This window comes from Pan troglodytes, chromosome 18 (assembly GCF_028858775.2).
Source record: "Pan troglodytes isolate AG18354 chromosome 18, NHGRI_mPanTro3-v2.0_pri, whole genome shotgun sequence".
In the NCBI taxonomy this organism is placed as follows: domain Eukaryota; kingdom Metazoa; phylum Chordata; class Mammalia; order Primates; family Hominidae; genus Pan; species Pan troglodytes.
Genome location: NC_072416.2, coordinates 79243908 through 79263356, shown reverse-complemented (window position 1 = coordinate 79263356; position 19449 = coordinate 79243908). Strand labels below are relative to the sequence as shown.

General features: G+C 44.8%; 2 protein-coding genes across 3 annotated transcripts in view; both read left to right on the top strand.

The window, feature by feature from the left end:
• LOC454266 (polycystin-1-like protein 2) overlaps positions 1 to 814 on the top strand; it is a 101201-nt gene extending 100387 nt beyond the window's left edge. The window contains 1 exon segment of the mRNA XM_054668490.2: positions 422 to 814. Within this exon segment, the coding sequence (XP_054524465.2) occupies positions 422 to 583 (162 nt within the window). The 3' untranslated portion in view covers positions 584 to 814.
• Positions 815 to 5272: 4458 nt separating this feature from the next.
• On the top strand, positions 5273 to 19023 carry GCSH (glycine cleavage system protein H). Of its 2 annotated transcripts, none has more exons than XM_523434.8 (5): positions 5273 to 5570; positions 11036 to 11115; positions 14063 to 14126; positions 16752 to 16883; positions 18383 to 19023. In XM_523434.8, the coding sequence occupies exons 1-5, from the start codon at positions 5423 to 5425 to the stop codon at positions 18478 to 18480; spliced, it is 522 nt and encodes a 173-aa protein (XP_523434.1). In that variant the 5' UTR covers positions 5273 to 5422; the 3' UTR covers positions 18481 to 19023. The 2 variants fall into 2 exon arrangements, with proteins under 2 accessions (XP_523434.1, XP_054524463.1); XM_054668488.2 differs by having other exon boundaries at positions 5318 to 5570; positions 18365 to 19023.
• The last annotated feature ends 426 nt before the right edge of the window (positions 19024 to 19449 follow it).

Sequence of the window (19449 nt, the reverse complement as noted above, 5' to 3'; positions counted from 1 at the left end):
AAACTGTGATTTCGGCCAGGGATGATGCGATGGCTCAAGCCTGTAATCATCCCAGCACTTTGGGAGGCCGAGGCAGGTGGATCACTAGATGCCAGGAGTTTGATACCTGCCTGGCCAACATGCTAAAACTCTCTATCTATTAAAAATACAAAAATTAGCTGAGCATGGTGGCGGGTGCCTGTAATCCCAGCTACTCGGGAGGCTGAGGCAGGAGAATCGCTTGAACTCGGGAGGCGGAAGTTGCAGTGAGCCAAGATTGTGCGACTGCACTCCAGCCTGGGCGACAGAGCGAGACTCCATCTCAAACAATAAAATAAAATAAAATAAAATAAATAAAAATAAAAACTGTGATTTCCCCTTAGAAAGAAAAGCCCCCAAAGAAGATGGTTCTATGTGCATTGCCTGGTTCTTTCTCTTGCAGCTGTCAGAGGAAGGGGAGATCGTAGATTTGCTGCTGATGAAAATACTCAGTTTCCTGGGCATTAAGTGTAAGAGAAAGGAGCCTGGAAGCAGCAGGGAGCAGCCTGGGTCCCTGTCCCAGACTCGCCACTCTCAACCAGCACAAGCTTTGCCCAAGGTCTAAGCTGTTCGTCCACACACCACCATCTACCAGTGGGGACGCCCAGGGCCTCGGGCCTACGCTTACCAGCGACTCTATAGTCTCTCTAGGTCATAGCTTTCGTGTCCATTGAAGAATTACCAAGCCCAGCAAGTAAAAAAAATTAGAATAACAGAGATATATGTAAAATTGCCAATACTATGAGAGCTTCTTTGTTCAAATGTATTTCCTCTTATTATAAATAAAACAAATATTACATGGAGTTTGGAAAAAACAATTTCCTGCACAGACTAATTATTTCGTCTTTTTAGTCCGTTGGGGGTTGCTTTTGAATGATTCTAGTTCAGGGCTTCTCAAACTGTCTGAGAGATGCTAATGGATGCTGTATTAGTTTCCCAGAACAATGTATCACAAACCAAGTGGCTTAAAACAACAGAAATGCGTTCTGTCCCAGCTCTGGAGCCTGGAAGTGTGCAATCAAGATGTTGGCAGTGGCCGGGCATGGTGGCTCACGCCTCTAATCCCAGCACTTTGGGAGGCCGAGGCGTGCGGATCACTTGAGGCCAGGAGTTCGAGACCAGCCTGGCCAACAGGGTGAAACCTTGTCTCTACTAAAAATACAAAAATTAACCAGGTGTGGTGGCGGGCGCCTGTAGTCCCAGCTACTCAGGAGGCTGAGGCAGGAGAATCCCTTGAACCCGGGAGGCGGAGGTTGCAGTGAGCCTAGGTGGTGCCACTGTACTCCAGCCCGGGTGACAGAGCATGACTCCGTCTCACAAAAAAAAAAAAAAAAGAAAAGAAAGAAAAAAGATGTTGGCAGTGCCATGCTCCCTCTGAGGGCTCTAGGGAAGAATCCTTCTTGCCTCTTCCAGCTTTAGGTGTTGGCCAGCGAGCCTTGGTGTCCCTCGGCTTCTAGATGCGTCACTCCCAGATGGGAAGAAGCTTGCTGGGAGCCTGTGTTCCTTCTCCTTTTCTCAGGACAGCAGCCATATTGAATTAGGGGCCCACCCTAGTCCAGGGTGACCTCATCTGAACTAATTATAATACATCTGCAGGGATCCTGTTTCCCAATATGGTCACATCTGAAGAACTGGGACTTAGGACTTTGACATATCTCTTTAGGAGCCACAATTCAAACCAGAACAGGTGTCGTTCCTCCAAAAATGTTTCTGGGTCAAATAAATATGGGGAATACTGGTTTATAAAAGTTTTTTTGTTTGTTTGTTTGTTTGAGACAGGGTCTTGCTCTGTTGCCCAGGCTGGAATGCAGTGGCATGATTTCAGCTCACTGAAACCTCTGCCTTCCAGGATCAAATGATTCTTGTGTCTCAGGCTTCCCAGTATCTGGGACTACAGGCACACAAGAGCATGCCTGGGTAATTTTTGTATTTTTTTGTAGAGACGGGGTTTCACCACGTTGGCCAGGCTGGTCTTGAACTCCTGGCCTCAAGTGATCTGCCTACCTAGGCCTCCCACAGGGCTGGGATTACAGGCATGAGCCACTGCACCCAGTCTACTGTATTGTTATAAGAGGAAAATATGTCTATCAGCTCAAAGAGATGAATGGGCCCCTCTCAAAACACCTGGAAGAAATGACCACCTGGAATTTTCCAGAGCTTATACTCAATGGGCAATGAGATGACCTTTAAAATCTCAAACCAGGAGGTTACAAAGATTACTAGGTAGAAAAAGAAAAAAAATTTTGACTGTCTTCAATGATTTTCACCAAAAGAAAAGCACATGTCATATTTTTTGGTGGATGGGCCTTTTTTTAGCCCATATGTTGATGTTGATGTGTGATCTTTTTCTTCCCATCACATGAGTTAGTGAAGCTGAGAATAAATATGTTAGGGTGTAAGTGGCACGATGCTGCACTGTCTTGTAATGAAACAACAACAGAAAACAAAATCTTGACATTAGAGAAGGTAGCCAAGATCTGTAGTGCAGGGTAGACCAGCATGATCCAGTCAGCATCCCAAACGAAGGCAAGCGGAGCAGAGCTTAAGAGCAATTGCTAGCCAGGCTCGGTGGTTCATGCCTGTAATCCCAGCACTTTGGAAGGCCGAGGTTGGCGGATTACGAGGTCAGGAGTTCGAGACCAACTTGGCCAACATAGTGAAACCCCATCTCTACTAAAAATACAAAAATTAGCCAGGCGTGGTGGCACGTGGTCCTGTAGTCCCAGCCACTCGGGAGGCTGAAGCAGGAGAATTGCTTGAACCCGGGAGGCAGAGGTTGCAGTGAGCCAAGATCACGCCACTGCACTCCAGCTTGGGCGACAGAGCTAGACTGCGTCTCAAAAAAAAAAAAAAGAAAAAAAGAACAGTTGCTTTCCAATCAGTGTAGAGGCCAAGGTCTACTACTGCCACCTAGGAGCTACTTAAGCCACAAAAACGCCTCCCCGATCCCACTCCTCGGAAGCGCCTTAACCTCTGAGCCTCATCTATGAAATGAGTGTAACACCTGCCAGAAAGAGGTTTGGAGAGGATTAAAAAGATGTGTGCATAGTGCCAGGCACATAGCAAAGGCTCAATAGATGCGAATGATTTGCTCAAAAGAAAGTGGGCATGACGGCCCTTGCAAGCCACTGCACAGATGTGGTGGCAACCCTAAGTTCATAGTAGGGCAGAAGCTCAGTGCAACAACGTATGGGCTCCCCAAACACACACACACTCCATGGTGTGCACCCTATGGTACTGTTTCAGGTGTTTGAACAAGAACAACTCCATTTTGAATATGGGCTGGGTGAAATGAGGCTGAGACTTGGTGGGCTGCATTCCCAGGAGGTTAGGCATTCTTTTTATTTCTATTTTTTTCTGAAGCAGAGTCTCCCTCTGTCACCCAGGCTGGAGTGCAGTGGCGTGATCTCGGCTCACTGCAACCTCTGCCTCCCAGGCTCAAGTGATTCTCGTGCCTCAGCCTCCTGAGTAGCTGGGATTACAGGCACCTGCCACCATGCCTGGCTAAATTTTGGATTTGTAGTAGAGACGGGGTTTCTCCATGTTGGCCAGGTTGGTCTCGAACTCCCGACCTCAAGTGATTCACCTGCCTCACTTAGTCACAGGATGAGCTAGGGTTGGCACAAGATACAGGTCACAAAGGCCCTGCTGATAGAATAGGATGCTGTAAAGAAGCCGGCCAAAACTCACCAAAACCAAGATGGCGACCTCTGGTAGGTCTCACTGCTCATTATACGCTAATTATAATGCATTAGCATGTTAAAAAAAAAAAACTCCCACCAGCGTCATGACAGTTTACAAATGCCATGGCAACGTCCAGAGAAGTTACCCTATAGTCCAAAAAGCGGAGGAACCCTTAGTTCTAGGAAATCCCTGCCCCTTTTCTGGAGAACTCTTGAATGATCCACCCCTTGTTTAGCATATAATCAAGAAATAACTATAAGTACACTCAGTCGAGAAGCCATACTGCTGCTCTGTCTACGAGGAAGCCATTCTTTTTTTTCTTTACTTCTCTAGTAAACGTGCTTTCACTTTATAGACTCGCCTCGAATTCTTTCTTGCATGAGGTCCAAAAACCCTCTCTTGGGGTCTGGATTGGGAGCCCTTTCTGGTAACAGTACTAAAGGTGTGTGTGTAGCTTAAGGTGTTTTTCAGAACAGTATTTCTTTGCTGACTCATGGCCACTCCATAAAATCTGTGTTAAAGGTGAGGTTTTTCCCAGAACCTAATTTTTTTCTGACTTCTTGGATTGGGATGATGACTTCGGCTTTTCTCGGAAGGCCTTGGTCACACCGCTGGCCGATGAAACAAGGAATCGTGCACACTGGGCCTCAGCTCTCTGCGTTTTGAATATTTCTGCATTAGTGACTGGCTTGGGTCCAGTCTCCACCAAGAAGCCACTTCTGACACTTGGACAAGTCTTTATTCCTTTTTAAGTAAGCTTCTGGATTCTGCCGGTCCTGTTTGGGGTCCCTGGGAGTCTTTGAGACAGGAACGATACAGAGCAGTTGAAGGAGAATAGAAACTTCCAGGCTGCAGTTCTGTCTCACAAAAGGCAACTGTTGAAATAGCTGCACAAGCTATGGGCTAAGACCCTGAAAAACCAGGGTGTCGGTCAAGCTGGCTAAAACCAACTGGACCCAACGTGGTGTGGCTTCACCCGGGGACTCATTAACATACTAAGTCACACACCCACCGGCACCACGACAATTCCGGGAACACCCATATTTGGTGTAAAAATGGGTGGCACCACAGTTCTGAGAAGTCTCCACCTTATTCCAGAAACCTTTGTGCATATTCCATTTCTCAAAGAAACCCATAAAGATGGAAACCCCAAGCCCCATTGTGTGGCCCTCTTTTGAGTCCGCCCTTTCTTCAGTGTGTACTTTGCAGTAAATCTCTGTACTTTCACGATTTTCCGACTTGTTCTTGAATTCCTTCGTGAGGTGCTGAAACCACCTTTGAAAATTTATGACTGAGCCAGTGAAAGAGATCCACACGTGGAAAGGAACCCAGTCTGGGGCTAGGCCCCGCCCCCCTCCTCCGGGCAGCCCAATCATACCCAGGCCCGCCGCGCTAGTCTCCGCCTCTCGGTGCTGCCTCTTCCGGGCCTCAGGTTCTTCCCCATGCCCACGCCCCTTTTTCGCGTCGCCGTATCCGAGGTCGCACCAGGCCCTGGAGTCCCCAGTCTCCGCGTGCTGGCCAATCAGACCCTGCCTCGCCCCCTCGCCTGGGAGTCTCCGCCCTCCACGCTGTGCCCAGTCAGGCTCTGTCCCGCCCCCGCGGCACCGCCTCCGCGCCTCCATCCAGCCGGCTCCCGCCGGCCGCGAACTGCCCCTCCCCGCCCCGCCTCCAGGCGCGGGTGGCCGAGGCGTAGCGCTGCGACCCCCGCACCCCTGCGAACATGGCGCTGCGAGTGGTGCGGAGCGTGCGGGCCCTTCTCTGCACCCTGCGCGGGGTCCCGTCACCCGCCTCGCCCTGCCCGCCGAGGCCCTGGCAGCTGGGGGTGGGCGCCGTCCGTACGCTGCGCACTGGACCCGCTCTGCTCTCGGGTAAGCGCGGCGGGCACGTGGGCGGCTGCTCCCTCCCCGCCTGGGCTGCTTGTCCCGGGCCCAGCGGGACTCGGAGGACGCCGGGGCACCGCTCCTGAGCCACCGGGGCAGAGCGAGCGCGGACCCTGCCCCCTTCTTAATTCTGTTGGGATCCCTGGCTCTGCGGCCGCTTCTCCCCCTTAAGTAGCGGGAGGACCCGCGAGCAGCCTTTGCCCTAGGGATTGCATGCAGCCAGGAGGGGAGGCCTGCGGGACACCGAGGCGGGGGTGGCCCGGCGGGTCCGGCGGGCAGGTCGGCCGCTTGCTGCAGAAGCCAGGCACGTGTCGCTTAAGCGTCTCGCTGGCCTTAAGTTTATCTCCCATCTGCGTGCATCGTTGAGACCCCAAATGGGGAGGCCTTTAGTTTACTAAATCGACCGTTACTGAGTACTACGAAGTAAAATTAAAACAGAAGCGCTTATTAAAATTAAAGCACCAGGCAGTGCGCGTTGGCTCATGCCGGTAATCTCAGCACTTTGGGAGGCCGAGGAGGGCGGATCACGAGGTCAGGAGATCGAGACTATCCTGGCTAACACGGTGAAATCCAATCTCTACTAAAAGTACAAAAAATTAGCCAGGCGTGGCGGCATGCGCATGTAATCCCAGCTACTCGGGAGGCTGAGGCAGGAGAATCGCTTGATCCTGGGAGGCGGAGGTTGCAGTGAGCCGAGATCGCGCCATTGCACTCCAGCCTGGGCGACAGAGCAAAACTCCACCTCAAAAAAAAAAAAAAAAAAAAAAAGGCACCAGATCTAGATTTTTTTACTAGATAAAACAATCATAACTTTGAAGATTCAGTTATTTCCCCAAAACAAGTAAGATAAAGTCTTCTGGATTCAACAGAAGTTCTGCTAAAGTTTGTGTTGGATCATTGATGTGTGTGCTTGCTGAAATGAGCCCTAACTCAAACAGTCTTGGAATAACTGGGAGACCTGCCCATGAATGTTTCGGCCATTTGTGCTACTTCAGCACAATTATTGCAGGGGAAAAACAATTTTCTTTTTTTTTTTTTTCTTTTTATTGAGACGGAGCCTGGCTCCGTCGCCCAGGCTGGAGTGCAGCGGCGCGATCTCGGCTCACTGCAAGCTCCACCTCCCAGATTCTCTTGCCTCAGCCTCCCGAGTAGCTGGGTTCACTGGCGCACGTCACCACCTCCAGCTGAGTTTTGTATTTTTAGTAGAGACAGGGTTTCGCCACGTTAGGCCGGTCTCAAACTCCTGACCTCAAGTGATCCACCCGCCTCGGCCTCCCAAAGTGCTAGGATTACAGTCGTGCGTCACCGCGCCAGGCCAACAATTTTCTTTACGCCCAAATGTTTGAGACACTGACTGCTCCTCTGCTTCAATTGCGTAGATCAGTGATGGCTCTTGTCTCATTAGTTCATTGTTTGAGAAACCTGTTTGGAGCTGGAATGGTTGATAAATTTATTCCAAAATTTGTAGCATAAAGATTTACTTACGCTCTCTTGCTAATAGTCTGTCCGCTCTGTTTCTGATAGGGATCCATACATCACTAATTTGAATACAAAGGTAAAGCATTTCTCAGATAAGAATTTAATTTCAAGTCTGTGGTTTTCGTTCCTTTTTTTTTCTTCTTCTTTTTTGAGATGGAGTCTCGCTCTGTTGCCCCGGCTGGCATCCAGTGGCAGGATCTTGGCTCACTGCAACCTCCACCTCCCGGGTTCAAGCAGTTCTCCTGCCTCAGCCTGCCGAGTAGCTGGACGACAAGAGCACAACTCCATCTCAAAAAAAAAAAAAAGAGAAGAAAAATTGACTAATACTAATATAAAATATTTTATCTGACTAGTGACATTGAAAAAGGAAAATGCAAAATTTTCATAAATTGCTCACAACTCCTAATTTTCTGAGGCCAAAAACCACCTTTTTCAAGGCCCAGTTAGAAAGTAATTATTGTCCAGGCGTGGTGGCTCATGCCTTTAATCCCAGTACTTTGGGAGGCTAAGGCGGGCGGATCACCTGAGGTCAGGAGTTCAAGACCAGCCTGGCCAACATGGTGAAACCCTGTCTCTACCAAAAATACAAAAAATTAGCCGGGCGTGGTGGCATGTGCTTGTAATCCCAGCTACTTGGGAAGATGAGGCCGAATCACTTGAACCCGGGAGGCGGAGGTTGCAGTGAGCCTAGATTGCACCACTACACTCCAGCTTGGGCGACAGAGTGAGACTCTGTCTCAAAAAAAGAAAGTAATTATTTACCTAATCTATCCACTTCTTCCTGTCGGGCCAAGGGTTAAAGGAGAATTTTACTAATCATTGCCTTTAGCCTAAACAGCATGCTTGGTAAAATAAAGACTTAGGTCTTTGAATCACTGCAACCTCTGCCACCCAGGTTCAAGTGATTCTCCTGCCTCAGCCTCCCTAGTAGCTGGGATTACAGGTGCCCGCCACCATACCCAGCCAATTTTTTGTATTTTAATAGAGACGGGGTTTCACCATGTTGGCCAGGTTGGTCTTGAACTCCTGATCTCAGGTGATCTGCCTGCCTCGGCCTCCCAAAGTGCTGGGATTACAGGCGAGAGCCACTGCTGTTGGCCAGGACGGAGGGGTAACATTACCTGTAATGTTGCCGTCTCCCTCTAAACTTGGGGCCAACAATTTTCTTTACACCCAAATGTTTGAGACACTAACTGCTCCTTGTTAAGGAGAATTGTACTAATTACAATTAGTAATTGCTCGGTTGCTAAAATGACTGTCACAGCAGCCTTACTCCTAAAATTATCTTCACAGGTAGGCAAGATGGCAAGGTCAAAGAAGGTAGTCTCAGGTGGTATTTATAGTTGTCCAGCGCTTACTTTGAAAAGGTGTTTTAGCTTCAAACTGCTCATAATTGGCATATAACCGGCGATTTGTAGCAGAGTGAGAGAATTAAGTGTTAAAGACAAATAACTATATACTATCTATTTTCCTCAGAATCCTCTTAATAAACTTTAAAAAATCATGTCATTCTGCAACTTTTTTTTTTTTTTTTTGAGATGAAGTTTCGCTAGTCGCCCAGGCAATGGTGCAATCTCGGCTCACTGCAACCTCCGCCTCCCAGGTTCAAGTGATTCTCCTGCCTCAGCCTCCCAAGTAGCTAGGATTATAGGCGTGCACCACTACACCCGGCTAATTTTTGTATTTTTAGTAGGGACTTGGTTTCACCATGATGGCCAGGCTGGTCTTGAACTCCTTACATCAGGTGATCCGCCCGCCTTGGCCTCCCAAAGTGCTGGGATTACAGGCATGAGCCACTGTGCCCGGCCTGCAACATGACAATTTAAGGGGGAAAATATATATATTTTTCTCCCAAAGTGTTGGGATTAAGGCATGAGCCACCACACCCAGGGATTTTTTTTTTTTTTTTTTGAGACCGGGTCTTGCTCTGTTGCTCAGGTTGGAGTGCAGTGGCGTGATCTCAGCTCACTGCAACCTCTGTCTCCTGGGTTCAAGCAATTCTCATGCCTCAGCTTCCCAAGTCGCTGGGATTACAGGAGTGTGCCACCACATCTGGCTAATTTTTGTATTTTTTTAGTAGAGACGTGGTTTCACTATGCTGGCCAGGCTAGTCTCAAACCCCGGACCTCAGGTGATCCACCCGCCTCGGCCTCCCAAAGTGCTGGGATTACACGCATGAGTCACTGTGCCTGGCCTGCGACATGATAATTTAAGGAAAAAAAAATTATTTCATTCTTTCAGCTTTTGAGTGCTTGCTATGTGGCAAGCACTGTATTTAAAATTGGGAAAACAAATGAAAATAAGATAAACCTTGCTGTTTCTTGGTGGGTACACAGCCTACTTCTGGGGAGACTGACAGATGAACTCTAGCATGTTCAGCACCATATGTGTGCTGGGGGATAGTGGTACAGGGTGCCGTAAGAGCATGTTGGCTGGCCCAGGAACCTAGACTTGGTTAGACAAGCCTTCGGGCAGGAACGGACTTCTAAATCTAGACCGGAAGTAGTCAGTAAAGGTGGCAGGGAGAGTCTTTCAGTCAAAACACAGTGTCCACATCTTAAACTTTCTTACCTGAACGTCAGAGTGACCTGAAACATTCAGTTCTTTGAAGTGGAATGAAGCAAAATAAATTTCTTAGTGACACATTTTTTGACTTCTTCCACTGAAGGGGTATGAACTTTAGAAAGTTTCATAATTAAGGGGAAAAGAAAGCAATATTGAATTATATACTTGGCTAGGCACGGTGGCTCACACACTATTATCCCAGCACTGTGAGAGGTTGAGGTGGGAGGATCACTTGAGCTCAGGAGTTTGAGACCAGTCTGGACAACGTAGACCCCCCATCTCTACAAAAATAAAAAATAAAAATAATAATTATACACTCTACTTACGTTGTGCTGCGTATCAGAGCTGTAACCAAAGCAATTGAATGCTGTTTTAAGTACTACTATCCTTTGGGTAAGGGGTAAAATGAGCCAGTGAGGCCTCTTTAAAACAGTATTTGAGTTAACCATTTTCCTATGAACTCACGTTGCATTGTTTTTAGAAAACTACTTGGTGTCAGAATATGAACTATATTTAATATAGCATATGCTTTTTAAAAAATATTATTCTCTAAGGCAAGTACTTTTAACTTTATATCCTAAATAACTCTTTTTACTCTTGAACATTGGCTGGTCCTTCTTTCAGGATTCCCTGAATCGTTTGACCGTATCTTTAGAGAAGTGCTCAGTAAATCAAGGGCTGAACCTGTCCAGTGAGTGGTGAGCAGAGCTTGACTCTCCACCAACCCATGGCTTAGCTCTGAGAAGACTGTTGACTTGTGATCTTAATTTTCTTCTTTAAGCGACGGTAGTACTATCTTCAAGGTTAGGCTTGAATTTGATTAAAGTAGAATTTTAAGAACTTAGTCAAATTATAGTTGTTCCAGGAGGTCAGTTTCATTCCTGTAAAATTTTACTTTGTAACCCAAGCTGCACTGAAGCTCTCTTAGGTCAACTCTGCCTAAAGAGGCACCTAATTATTACTGTTATTTTTTTTTTTTTAGGTTAAATCATTTCTTATATGAGCCATCTTTATGCTGCCTCCCTAAACCTCATCACCCCAAATCTGTCTTCAGAGGCACAGATTTTTTTTTCTGCAAGACAGACCAGTAATAGTTAAGTATACATTTGAAATATGCTCCAAAATTTTCTTTTGTGATTTAGGCTAAGTAATGTTAAAGCAGATAATCCAATCTCCAAAAGATGCACAAGGTGTTCAGATCAAGCCATCTTTGCTTAAATGGTACTGCTGTTTAAATGCGTCATCTCTATACATGATCTTCATTCTTTCCTGAGCCATGCACTATTTAAAGGTAGTGTCAACAGGTCAAACAGAAATTCTGGGAAAGTCTTTTGAAAGCAATGGTAATGAAAAGTGCTTCTTAAGAAGTAATGCTACTGCTTTTCTGAAATGTTGGTCTTCTGTTTTAGTGCGTAAATTCACAGAGAAACACGAATGGGTAACAACAGAAAATGGCATTGGAACAGTGGGAATCAGCAATTTTGCACAGGTATTGGATTATATTGAAATATTTGTCCCAGTGTGCTCTTGCATGATTTGCTTTATCTCTACCTTTTTAAAAGTGTTTAGGCTGCGTGAGGTGGCTCATGCCTGTAATCCCAACACTTTGGGAGGCTGAGGCAGGAGGATTGCTTGAGGCCAGGAGTTCAAGACCAGCCTGGTCAACATAGTGAGACCCTGTCTCTACCAAAAGTTAAAAAAAAAAAAATTAGCCCGGCATGGTTGCTCATGCCTGTGGTCCCAGCTACTCAGGAGGCTAAGGCAGGAGGATCGCTGGAGCCCAGGAGGTTGAGGCTGCAGTGAACCATGATCATGTCACTGCAAAATACAAAAATTAGCTGGTCTTGGTGGTGCACATCTGTAATCCCAGCTCGTCAGGAGGCTGAGACAGAAGAATCACTTGAACCTGGGAGGCAGAAGTTGCAGTGAGCCGAGATTGCACCACTGCACTCTAGCCTGGGTGACAGAGTGAGACTCCATCTCCAAAAAAAAAAAAAAAAAGAAAGAAAGTAAGAAAACCAACCAGAGTTGAATTAAGTAAAACATAATTTAGTTAGGGCATTATGTGGTGTTTTAAGAGATGTTGCAAGCTTAACACTGAAAGTAGGAAACATGTCCTATTCAAGAAGGAAATGTGTGTGTTTTGCACTGGGCAATTAAGGAAAGAGGAAAAAGAAGAGCAGGGTGTTACCAGCATTTTGTGGGTCCAGTGATACACACGTGACCAGGAGGACGGGAAGAAAGAAAACCTCAATAGGCACAGATGACACAAAGGGAAAGCTTTTATTTAGCCCATCTTTTTTCTGTAAATTCCCCTCAATTCCGTATGGCGATACTGTTTAAGAGAAAATGAGAAGCCAAATACTAGCGTGTTCAGTGATTTTCAACTGGATGTATGTATTGGGTGAGGTGGGGAAGGGGGGATGTTAACTGATGGGAATGTAGTCATGTGTCACTTAATGATGGAGCTATGTTCTCTGATAACTGCCTCCTCGGGGATTGCGTCCTTGTGTGAGCCTCCTAGGGTGCCCTTACACACACCTAGATGGTACAGCCTATTACACACCTTGGCTGTATGGTACAGCCTTTGCTCCTGGGCTACAAACCTGTACAGCATGTTACTGTACTGAATACTGTAGGCAATCGTAACACAATTGCCTATCAAAACACAGAAAAGGTACAGTAAAAATATGGCATAGGTTGAGCATCTCTAATCCCTGAAATACTCCAAAAATCTGAAACTTTTTGAGCACCAACGTGACTCTTAAAGAAAATGCTCATTGGAACGTTTTGGATTCCAGAATCTTGGCTGAGGAGTGCTCATGTATTAAGTATAATGCGAGTATTCCAAAATCTGAAATCCAAAACACTTCTGCTCCCAAGCATTTTGGACAAGTGATACTAACTATATTATAATTTCATGGGACCACTGTCATGTATGTGGTCTGTTGTTGACCAAAACGCCATTAGGCGGCACGTGACTGTACAAAATTCCTCAGACACGTAAGATTCTTGTGTGTTGATAATCACTGACAATTATATCTTCCTTGGCATCTCTGTATACCTACTATGAGGCCCAGTGTTGGATAGTTTTTGAGATGTTGTGTAAGATGTCGTCCTTACCTCCTAGAGTTTATTTGTGAGGGGAATTACCTACATGAGAATGACTTGCAAACATTACATGATGGCATCGGAACGGTGGGGTTGTAATTCACTGACCTGATGGAGAGACCACTTCTTTCTGGAGTCAAGGACTTCAGGGAGTACAAGGTGTGAGGACTGTGATTTGTAGAATCAGTGAGCAGGATTCCAGCAAATGCTTTGGGGGCAATGGTGTACATAAAACTACGGAGGTGGAAGAACACCAAATATGTTCATGCCCAGAAGAGCTAGCAGTGTTTGCTGGGCGCAGTGGCTCACACCTGTAATCCTAGCACTTTGGAAGGCCGAGGCAAGTCGATTATCTGAGGTCAAAAGTTCAAGACCAGCTGGACAACATGGTGAAACTGCATCTCTAGCAAAAAAATTTAAAAAATTAACCAAGCATGGTGGTGGGCACCTGTAATCCCAGCTACTTGGGAGGCTGAGGCAGGAGAATTGCTTGAACCTGGGAGGCGGAGGTTGCAGTGAGCCGAGATCAGGCCACTGCACTCCAGCCTGGGCAACAAGAGAGAAACTCTGTCTCAAAACCAAATAAAACAAAGAGCTAGCAGTCTTGTGTGGGGCAGGAGGCTTGTGTTAGGTTGCTAAAGCCTGTGAGCCAGATCTGGCTGGCAGCTGGTCTCTTGCAGCTCCTGAGTTGAGAATAGTTTTTAAAAATCATTTTATTTTACTTAGTTTTGGAGAACAGGGTCTTGCTATATTGCCAAGGCAGGTCTCAAACTCCTGGGCTCAAGCTATCCTCCCACCTCTGCCTCCCTAAGAGCTGGGATTACAGGCATGAGCCACCGCACCCAGCCATTTATTTTTATTCTTGACATGGAGTCTTGCTCTGTCGCCAAGGCTGGAGTATACAGGTGCAATCTCAACTCACTGCAACCTCTGCCTCCCAGATTTAAGTGATTCTCCTGCCTCAGCCTCCTGAGTAGCTGGGATTGCAAGTGCCTGCCACCACACCCAGCTAATTTTTGTATTTTTATTAGAGACTGGGTTTCACCATGTCAACCAGGCTGGTCTCGAACTTCTGACCTCATGTGATAACACCCACTTTGGGCCTTTCAAAGTGCTGGGATTACAGGCGTGAATTACCACACCTGACTGAGAGTAGTTTTTACATGTTTAAAGGATTTTAAGGAAAACTCAAGAATGTAGCCCCTCCAGTATAAAATATATACTAAATCTTCATTATAGGGGATTCAGTGTTTGGCTTGTTCTGTTTACTGGAGGGTTTAGTTATAACTTCTTAGAGATTTTTGGTTTTGTCTTGTTTTATTTAGGAAGCGTTGGGAGATGTTGTTTACTGTAGTCTGCCTGAAGTTGGGACAAAATTGAACAAACAAGGTAAGTGTTCTTAGGATCTTAGAATGATCCATGCCATGAATTTTGTTTACATTGAATAGTAATTTGTTTGTACCCTGGATTAATTGGAGTGCTTTTTTTTTTTTTTTTTTTGAGACAGTCTTGCTTTGTCACCCAGGCTGGAGTGCAGTGGCACCATCTTGGCCCACTGTAACCTCTGCCTCCTGAGTTCAAGCGATTCTTGTGTCTCAGGCACGTGCCACCACGCCCAGCTAATTTTTGTATTGTAGAGACAGAGTTTCCCCATGTTGGCCAGGCTGGTCTCGAACTCCTGACCTCAAGTGATCCCCCCGCCTTGGCCTCCCAAAATGCTGAGATTACAAGTGTGAGCCACCGTGCCCAGCCCGTTAGAGTGCTTTTGACCCAAGTATTAGGTTGGTGCAAAAGTAATTGCTACTCAGAGGCTGAGACAGGAGAATTGCTGGAACTTGGGAGGCGGAGGTTGCAGTGAGCCGAGATCCCATCACTGTACTCCAGCCTGGGCAACAGAGCAAGACTCCATTTAAAAAAAAAAAAAAGAGAAAGAAAGTCTATTAATATCGATATGTTAGATAATATCCTTAAACTAATGAATACCCTTTTAAGACATTCTGCTAAAGGTAGTTTTTTAACTTGATGTAAAATCTACATACAGTGAAATGCATGGACCAGAAGTGTACAAAACCTTCCCAGTCAAATAGATGACCTCTTCTCTCGTTTCTACACCATAGGTTTATTTTGCCTATTCTTTATATGAAAGGAATCACACAGTGTGTGTTACGTTTGGCTGCTTTTGGGATTTACCAAGCTTCTTGAATCTGTAGATTGAATTTTTTTTCGATTAAATTTGGAGACTTCTTATTTTAGTCATGATTTCTTTCTCTTCCCACTTCATTCCTTTTTCCTTCTCTGATTTGAGACGTGTTCGTCATATCACTTGATATTGTCCTATAGGGTCCCTAGGACTGTTAACTTTTCAGCCTTTTTAAAATTGTTCTTTTTTTTTCTTCTTCTTATTTTTTTGAGACGGAGTCTTGCTCTGTTGGCCAGGCTGGAATGCGATGGCGCGATATTGGCTCACTGCAACCTCCGCCCCCTAGGTTCAAGCAATTCTCCTTTTACAGCCACCAAAGTAGCCGGGACTACAGGCATGCACCACCACACCAGGCTAATTTTTTAAATTAATTAATTAATTTATTTTGAGTTTTTGGTAGAGGCAGGGTTTCACCATGTTGGCCAGGCTGGTCTTGAACTCCTGACCTCAAGTGATCTACCTGCCTTGGCTTCCCAAAGTGTTGGGATTACAGGCGTGAGCCACCGTTCCTGGCCAGTAGTTCAGAGTTTATAATTGTGTTTTTTTGTTTCTGAGACGGAGTCTCACGCTGTCACCAAGGCTGGAGTGCAATGGCATGGTCTCGGCTCACTGCAACCTCCACCTCCCGGGTTCAAGCGATTCTCCTGCCTCAGTCTCCCAAGTAGCTGGGATTATAGGCGCCCACGACCACACCCGGCTAATTTTTTTGTATTTTAGTAGAGACCATGTTGGCTAGGCTGGTTTCAAACTACTGACCTCAGGTGATCTTCCTGCCTTGGTCTTCCAAAGTGCTGGAATTACAGGCATGAGCCACCACGCCCGGCCCAGAGCTTATAATTGTTATCTGATACAAGGTACTTCACTGTCACTGGAACATTCTAAAGTTTTCGTTTTGTTTTTTTCTGAGCCACAGCTAAGTTGCAAGAACATGGAGTTTTACTGAACCTACACACATCTGGCATTCAGGCACATCACCATTTGTTATTCACTGTGTCCAGGACACACAGATAGGTCCACTTTATTGAGACAATATATACCCTTCTCGTGGTTATTATAGCCTGACAAAACTTATGGTTTTATTTTTAATTAAAGAAATTTAGGCCAGGCACGGTGGCTCACGGTTATAATCCCATCACTTTGGGAGGCTGAGGCGGGTTGATCACGAGGTCAGGAGTTCAAGACCAGCCTGGCCAACACAGTGAAACGCTGTCTCTACTAAAAATACAAAAATTAGCTGGGTGTGGTGGCATGCACCTGTAATCCTAGCTACTTGGGAGGCTGAGGCAGGAGAATGGCTTGAACCCGGGAGGCAGAGGTGGTAGTGAGCCTAGAACACGCCATTGTACTGTAGCCTGGCGACAGAGCGAGACTCCGTCTCAAAAAAAAAAAAAAAAAAGAGCCAGGAGCAGTGGCTTACGCCTATAATCCCAGCACTTTGGGAGGCTGAGGCGGGCGGATCACGACATCAGGAGATTGAGACCATCCTAGCTAACACGGTGAAACCCCGTCTCTACTACAAATACAAAAAATTAGACGGGCGTGGTGGTGGGCGGGCGCCTGTAGTCCCAGCTACTCGGGAGGCTGAGGCAGGAGAATGGCGTGAACCCTTGGGAGGTGGAGCTTGCAGTGAGGTGAGATTGCGCCACTGCACTCCAGCCTGGGCAACAGAGCGAGACTCCATCTCAAAAAAAAAAAAAGAAATTTGGAATTTTAAAATCATAGCTATATGACAGGAATCTACTTTTTCATATTTTATGTTTTCAAGTAACTGACTTTTAACATTTCATGTTTTCTTTAATTTTTTTTCCACTTAGATGAGTTTGGTGCTTTGGAAAGTGTGAAAGCTGCTAGTGAACTCTATTCTCCTTTATCAGGAGAAGTAACTGAAATTAATGAAGCTCTTGCAGAAAATCCAGGACTTGTAAACAAATCTTGTTATGAAGATGGTAAGCTGTTGCTAGAAATTTCTCAAAGAATTACTACTACAGTAAATATTTTATCTAGAATTTAAAGCAAGTTTAGCTGATTGTGACTTCATCTTTTTCTACTTCTTGGTACTAAATAGAGATGTTCTGCTTTAAAAGAAAAACAGAGGTTAGTTGAATACATAAAATTATGTTTAAGATTTCTGGCTAGGAGCAGTGGCTTGCGCCTGTGATCCCAGCACTTTGGGAGGCCAAGGTGGGTGGATTGCTTTAGTCCAGGAGTTGGAGACCAGCCTGGGCAACATGGTGAAACTCTGTCTCTATAGAAATACAAAAATTAGCTGGCTGTGGTGGAATGTGCTTGTAGTCTCAGTTACTAGGGAGGCTGAGGTGGGAGAATTGCTTGAACCTTGGGAGGTCAAGGCTGCAGTCTATAGTGAGCCAAGATCGCACCACTCCACTCCAGCCTGAGTGACAGAGCGAGACCTTCTCAAAAAAAGAAAAAAAAACCTCTGATGATAAAAGCATTACCTTATTTTGCAGGTTTTTGATATCAGTTGTAGATTCTTTGGTTTTGGTGTAAACATCTGCAAAGTATTTACTTTTTCAGACATAAAGCAGCCACTCATATTGTGTGATATGGGAGGTAAAAAAATATATATTTTGCATTAATTTTTGGTTTTCTCACATTTTCATCCTTATAATCTAATCAGGTAAGCTAACAGTAATTTTCTCTATTTTGTAGATGAATAGAGGCTCCAAAGGATTTATCTGTCAGGGTCTCATGGCTGATAAATGGCAAAGCTAGGATTAGGTTGTAGTTCTCTTTTGTCTGTCACGTAGCCCTTCTAATTACTACTGCTTTCTAATCCCGTTAACCTCAGTAGTTAGTGTTCCATTTGTTAAAGACATACCTGGTCTTGTGTATTTGGATCATATATTTAAGGACTTATTTTTATTATTTTTTTGAGACAGAGTCTCCCTCTGTCGCCCAGGCTGGAGTGCAGTGGCGTGATCTCGGCGCACTGCAACCTCCCCTTCTCGGGTTCAAGCACTTCTTCTGCCTCAGCTTCCCAGTAGCTGGGATTGCGGGCAACCGCCACCACGCCCAGCTAATTTTTGTGGTTTTGGTAGAGATGGGGTTCCACTATGTTGGCCAGGCTGGTCTAGAGCTCCCAGCCTCAAGTGATTTGCCTGCCTTCGCTTCCCAAAGTGCTGGGATTACAGGCATGAGCCACCGTGCCCAGCCCTTAAAGATTGAAATGTCATTTTCTGATGCTTATTACAACCTAAGAGTTCTTAATTTATTATGGTGGAATCTATTCTAGCCATAATTATTTTCATTTGTTATATACAAGTATTTTAATTCTTAAGGCTAAAATTTAAAGTTCTATGAACAAATAATGTATGGTTTTTGTAAAGAATACAAGATTGAGGCGCTCAGAAATTTATTTTACGTTTTGGATGAATTTGACTTTTTAAAAAGTTAATGTGAATATAAGGTTGTCTTTTGGTTGCAGGTTGGCTGATCAAGATGACACTGAGTAACCCTTCAGAACTAGATGAACTTATGAGTGAAGAAGCGTATGAGAAATACATAAAATCTATTGAGGAGTGAAAATGGAACTCCTAAGTAAACTAGTATGAAATAACGCAAGCCACCGGAGTTGTCTTAAATTAGTGGTGGATACAAGACTTAGAATAGCAACTTTTAGTATTACTGATGGGGGAAAAAAAAACTACTATTAACACTGCTAATGAAAGAAAATGCCCTTTAACTTTCTAATGATTATAGATAAATATAATATGCGTCTTTTTCACAATATCCTATAATTTTTAGACTAGGCTCTAGTGTTCAGAATTCATGAAATTATCCATGGTAAAAACTAGTTATAAAAATTACATAATTCAAAGATAACATTGTTATTCTTAAGCCTTATATATTGTAACTTGCATGTATCCATACCTGGATTTGGGATGAAATACTTAATGATCTTTCCATTGGAAATAACTGGAAGTGAAGAGGTTTTGTTGCTTGTACAGTGTCAGATGAGGAACACCACTATCTTAATTTTGCGATACACTGCATTTGCTGGTGCTATTTTTATACAGTGAAGCAACAGCTTTGCAGCAAAATAATAAAATACTTCTTCGTTAATCATGTTTGTTTTGATGTTAATATTTCATTTAGTGACTCTGCTAGTATTTGTGAAAATGCTAACTTTAACTTATGGAAAGTTACTTTTTAAAAGGAAATTTAAGCCAGAACAATGAAAAGCTCCAAGAAAATGTTTTCTTTAGTCACAAATCTGGTTTTTCTTAAGCCAAGATCTGTCACCTTTAACATAATAAAAAATAAATCACCAACTTTGATTTTCTATCATGCGAGGTCTGAAGAAAGAAGAGGAAAGACAGAGGAAGGTGGAAGTTTTGATCAGTATAGCACATGGTGTTTTTAAGTTAAACCACGTTCAGGTTTCCACTTAAGTCATAGGAATAAAAGTGGACAAAGATTGAAGCTTTATGAGCTCACATAATGGACTCTGATAGTATTCTTTGCAGCTTAAGCATATTTAGAGTGCCAAAA

Excerpts from the sequence above, each read along its gene's own strand:
- GCSH (XM_054668488.2), top strand. The coding sequence starts at position 5,423 with ATGGCGCTGCGAGTGGTGCGGAGCGTGCGGGCCCTTCTCTGCACCCTG. Across the intron at positions 5,571-11,035 it reads TGGACCCGCTCTGCTCTCGG|TGCGTAAATTCACAGAGAAA; the intron begins GTAAGCGCGGCG and ends CTTCTGTTTTAG. Across the intron at positions 16,884-18,364 it reads CAAATCTTGTTATGAAGATG|GTTGTCTTTTGGTTGCAGGT; the intron begins GTAAGCTGTTGC and ends TGTGAATATAAG.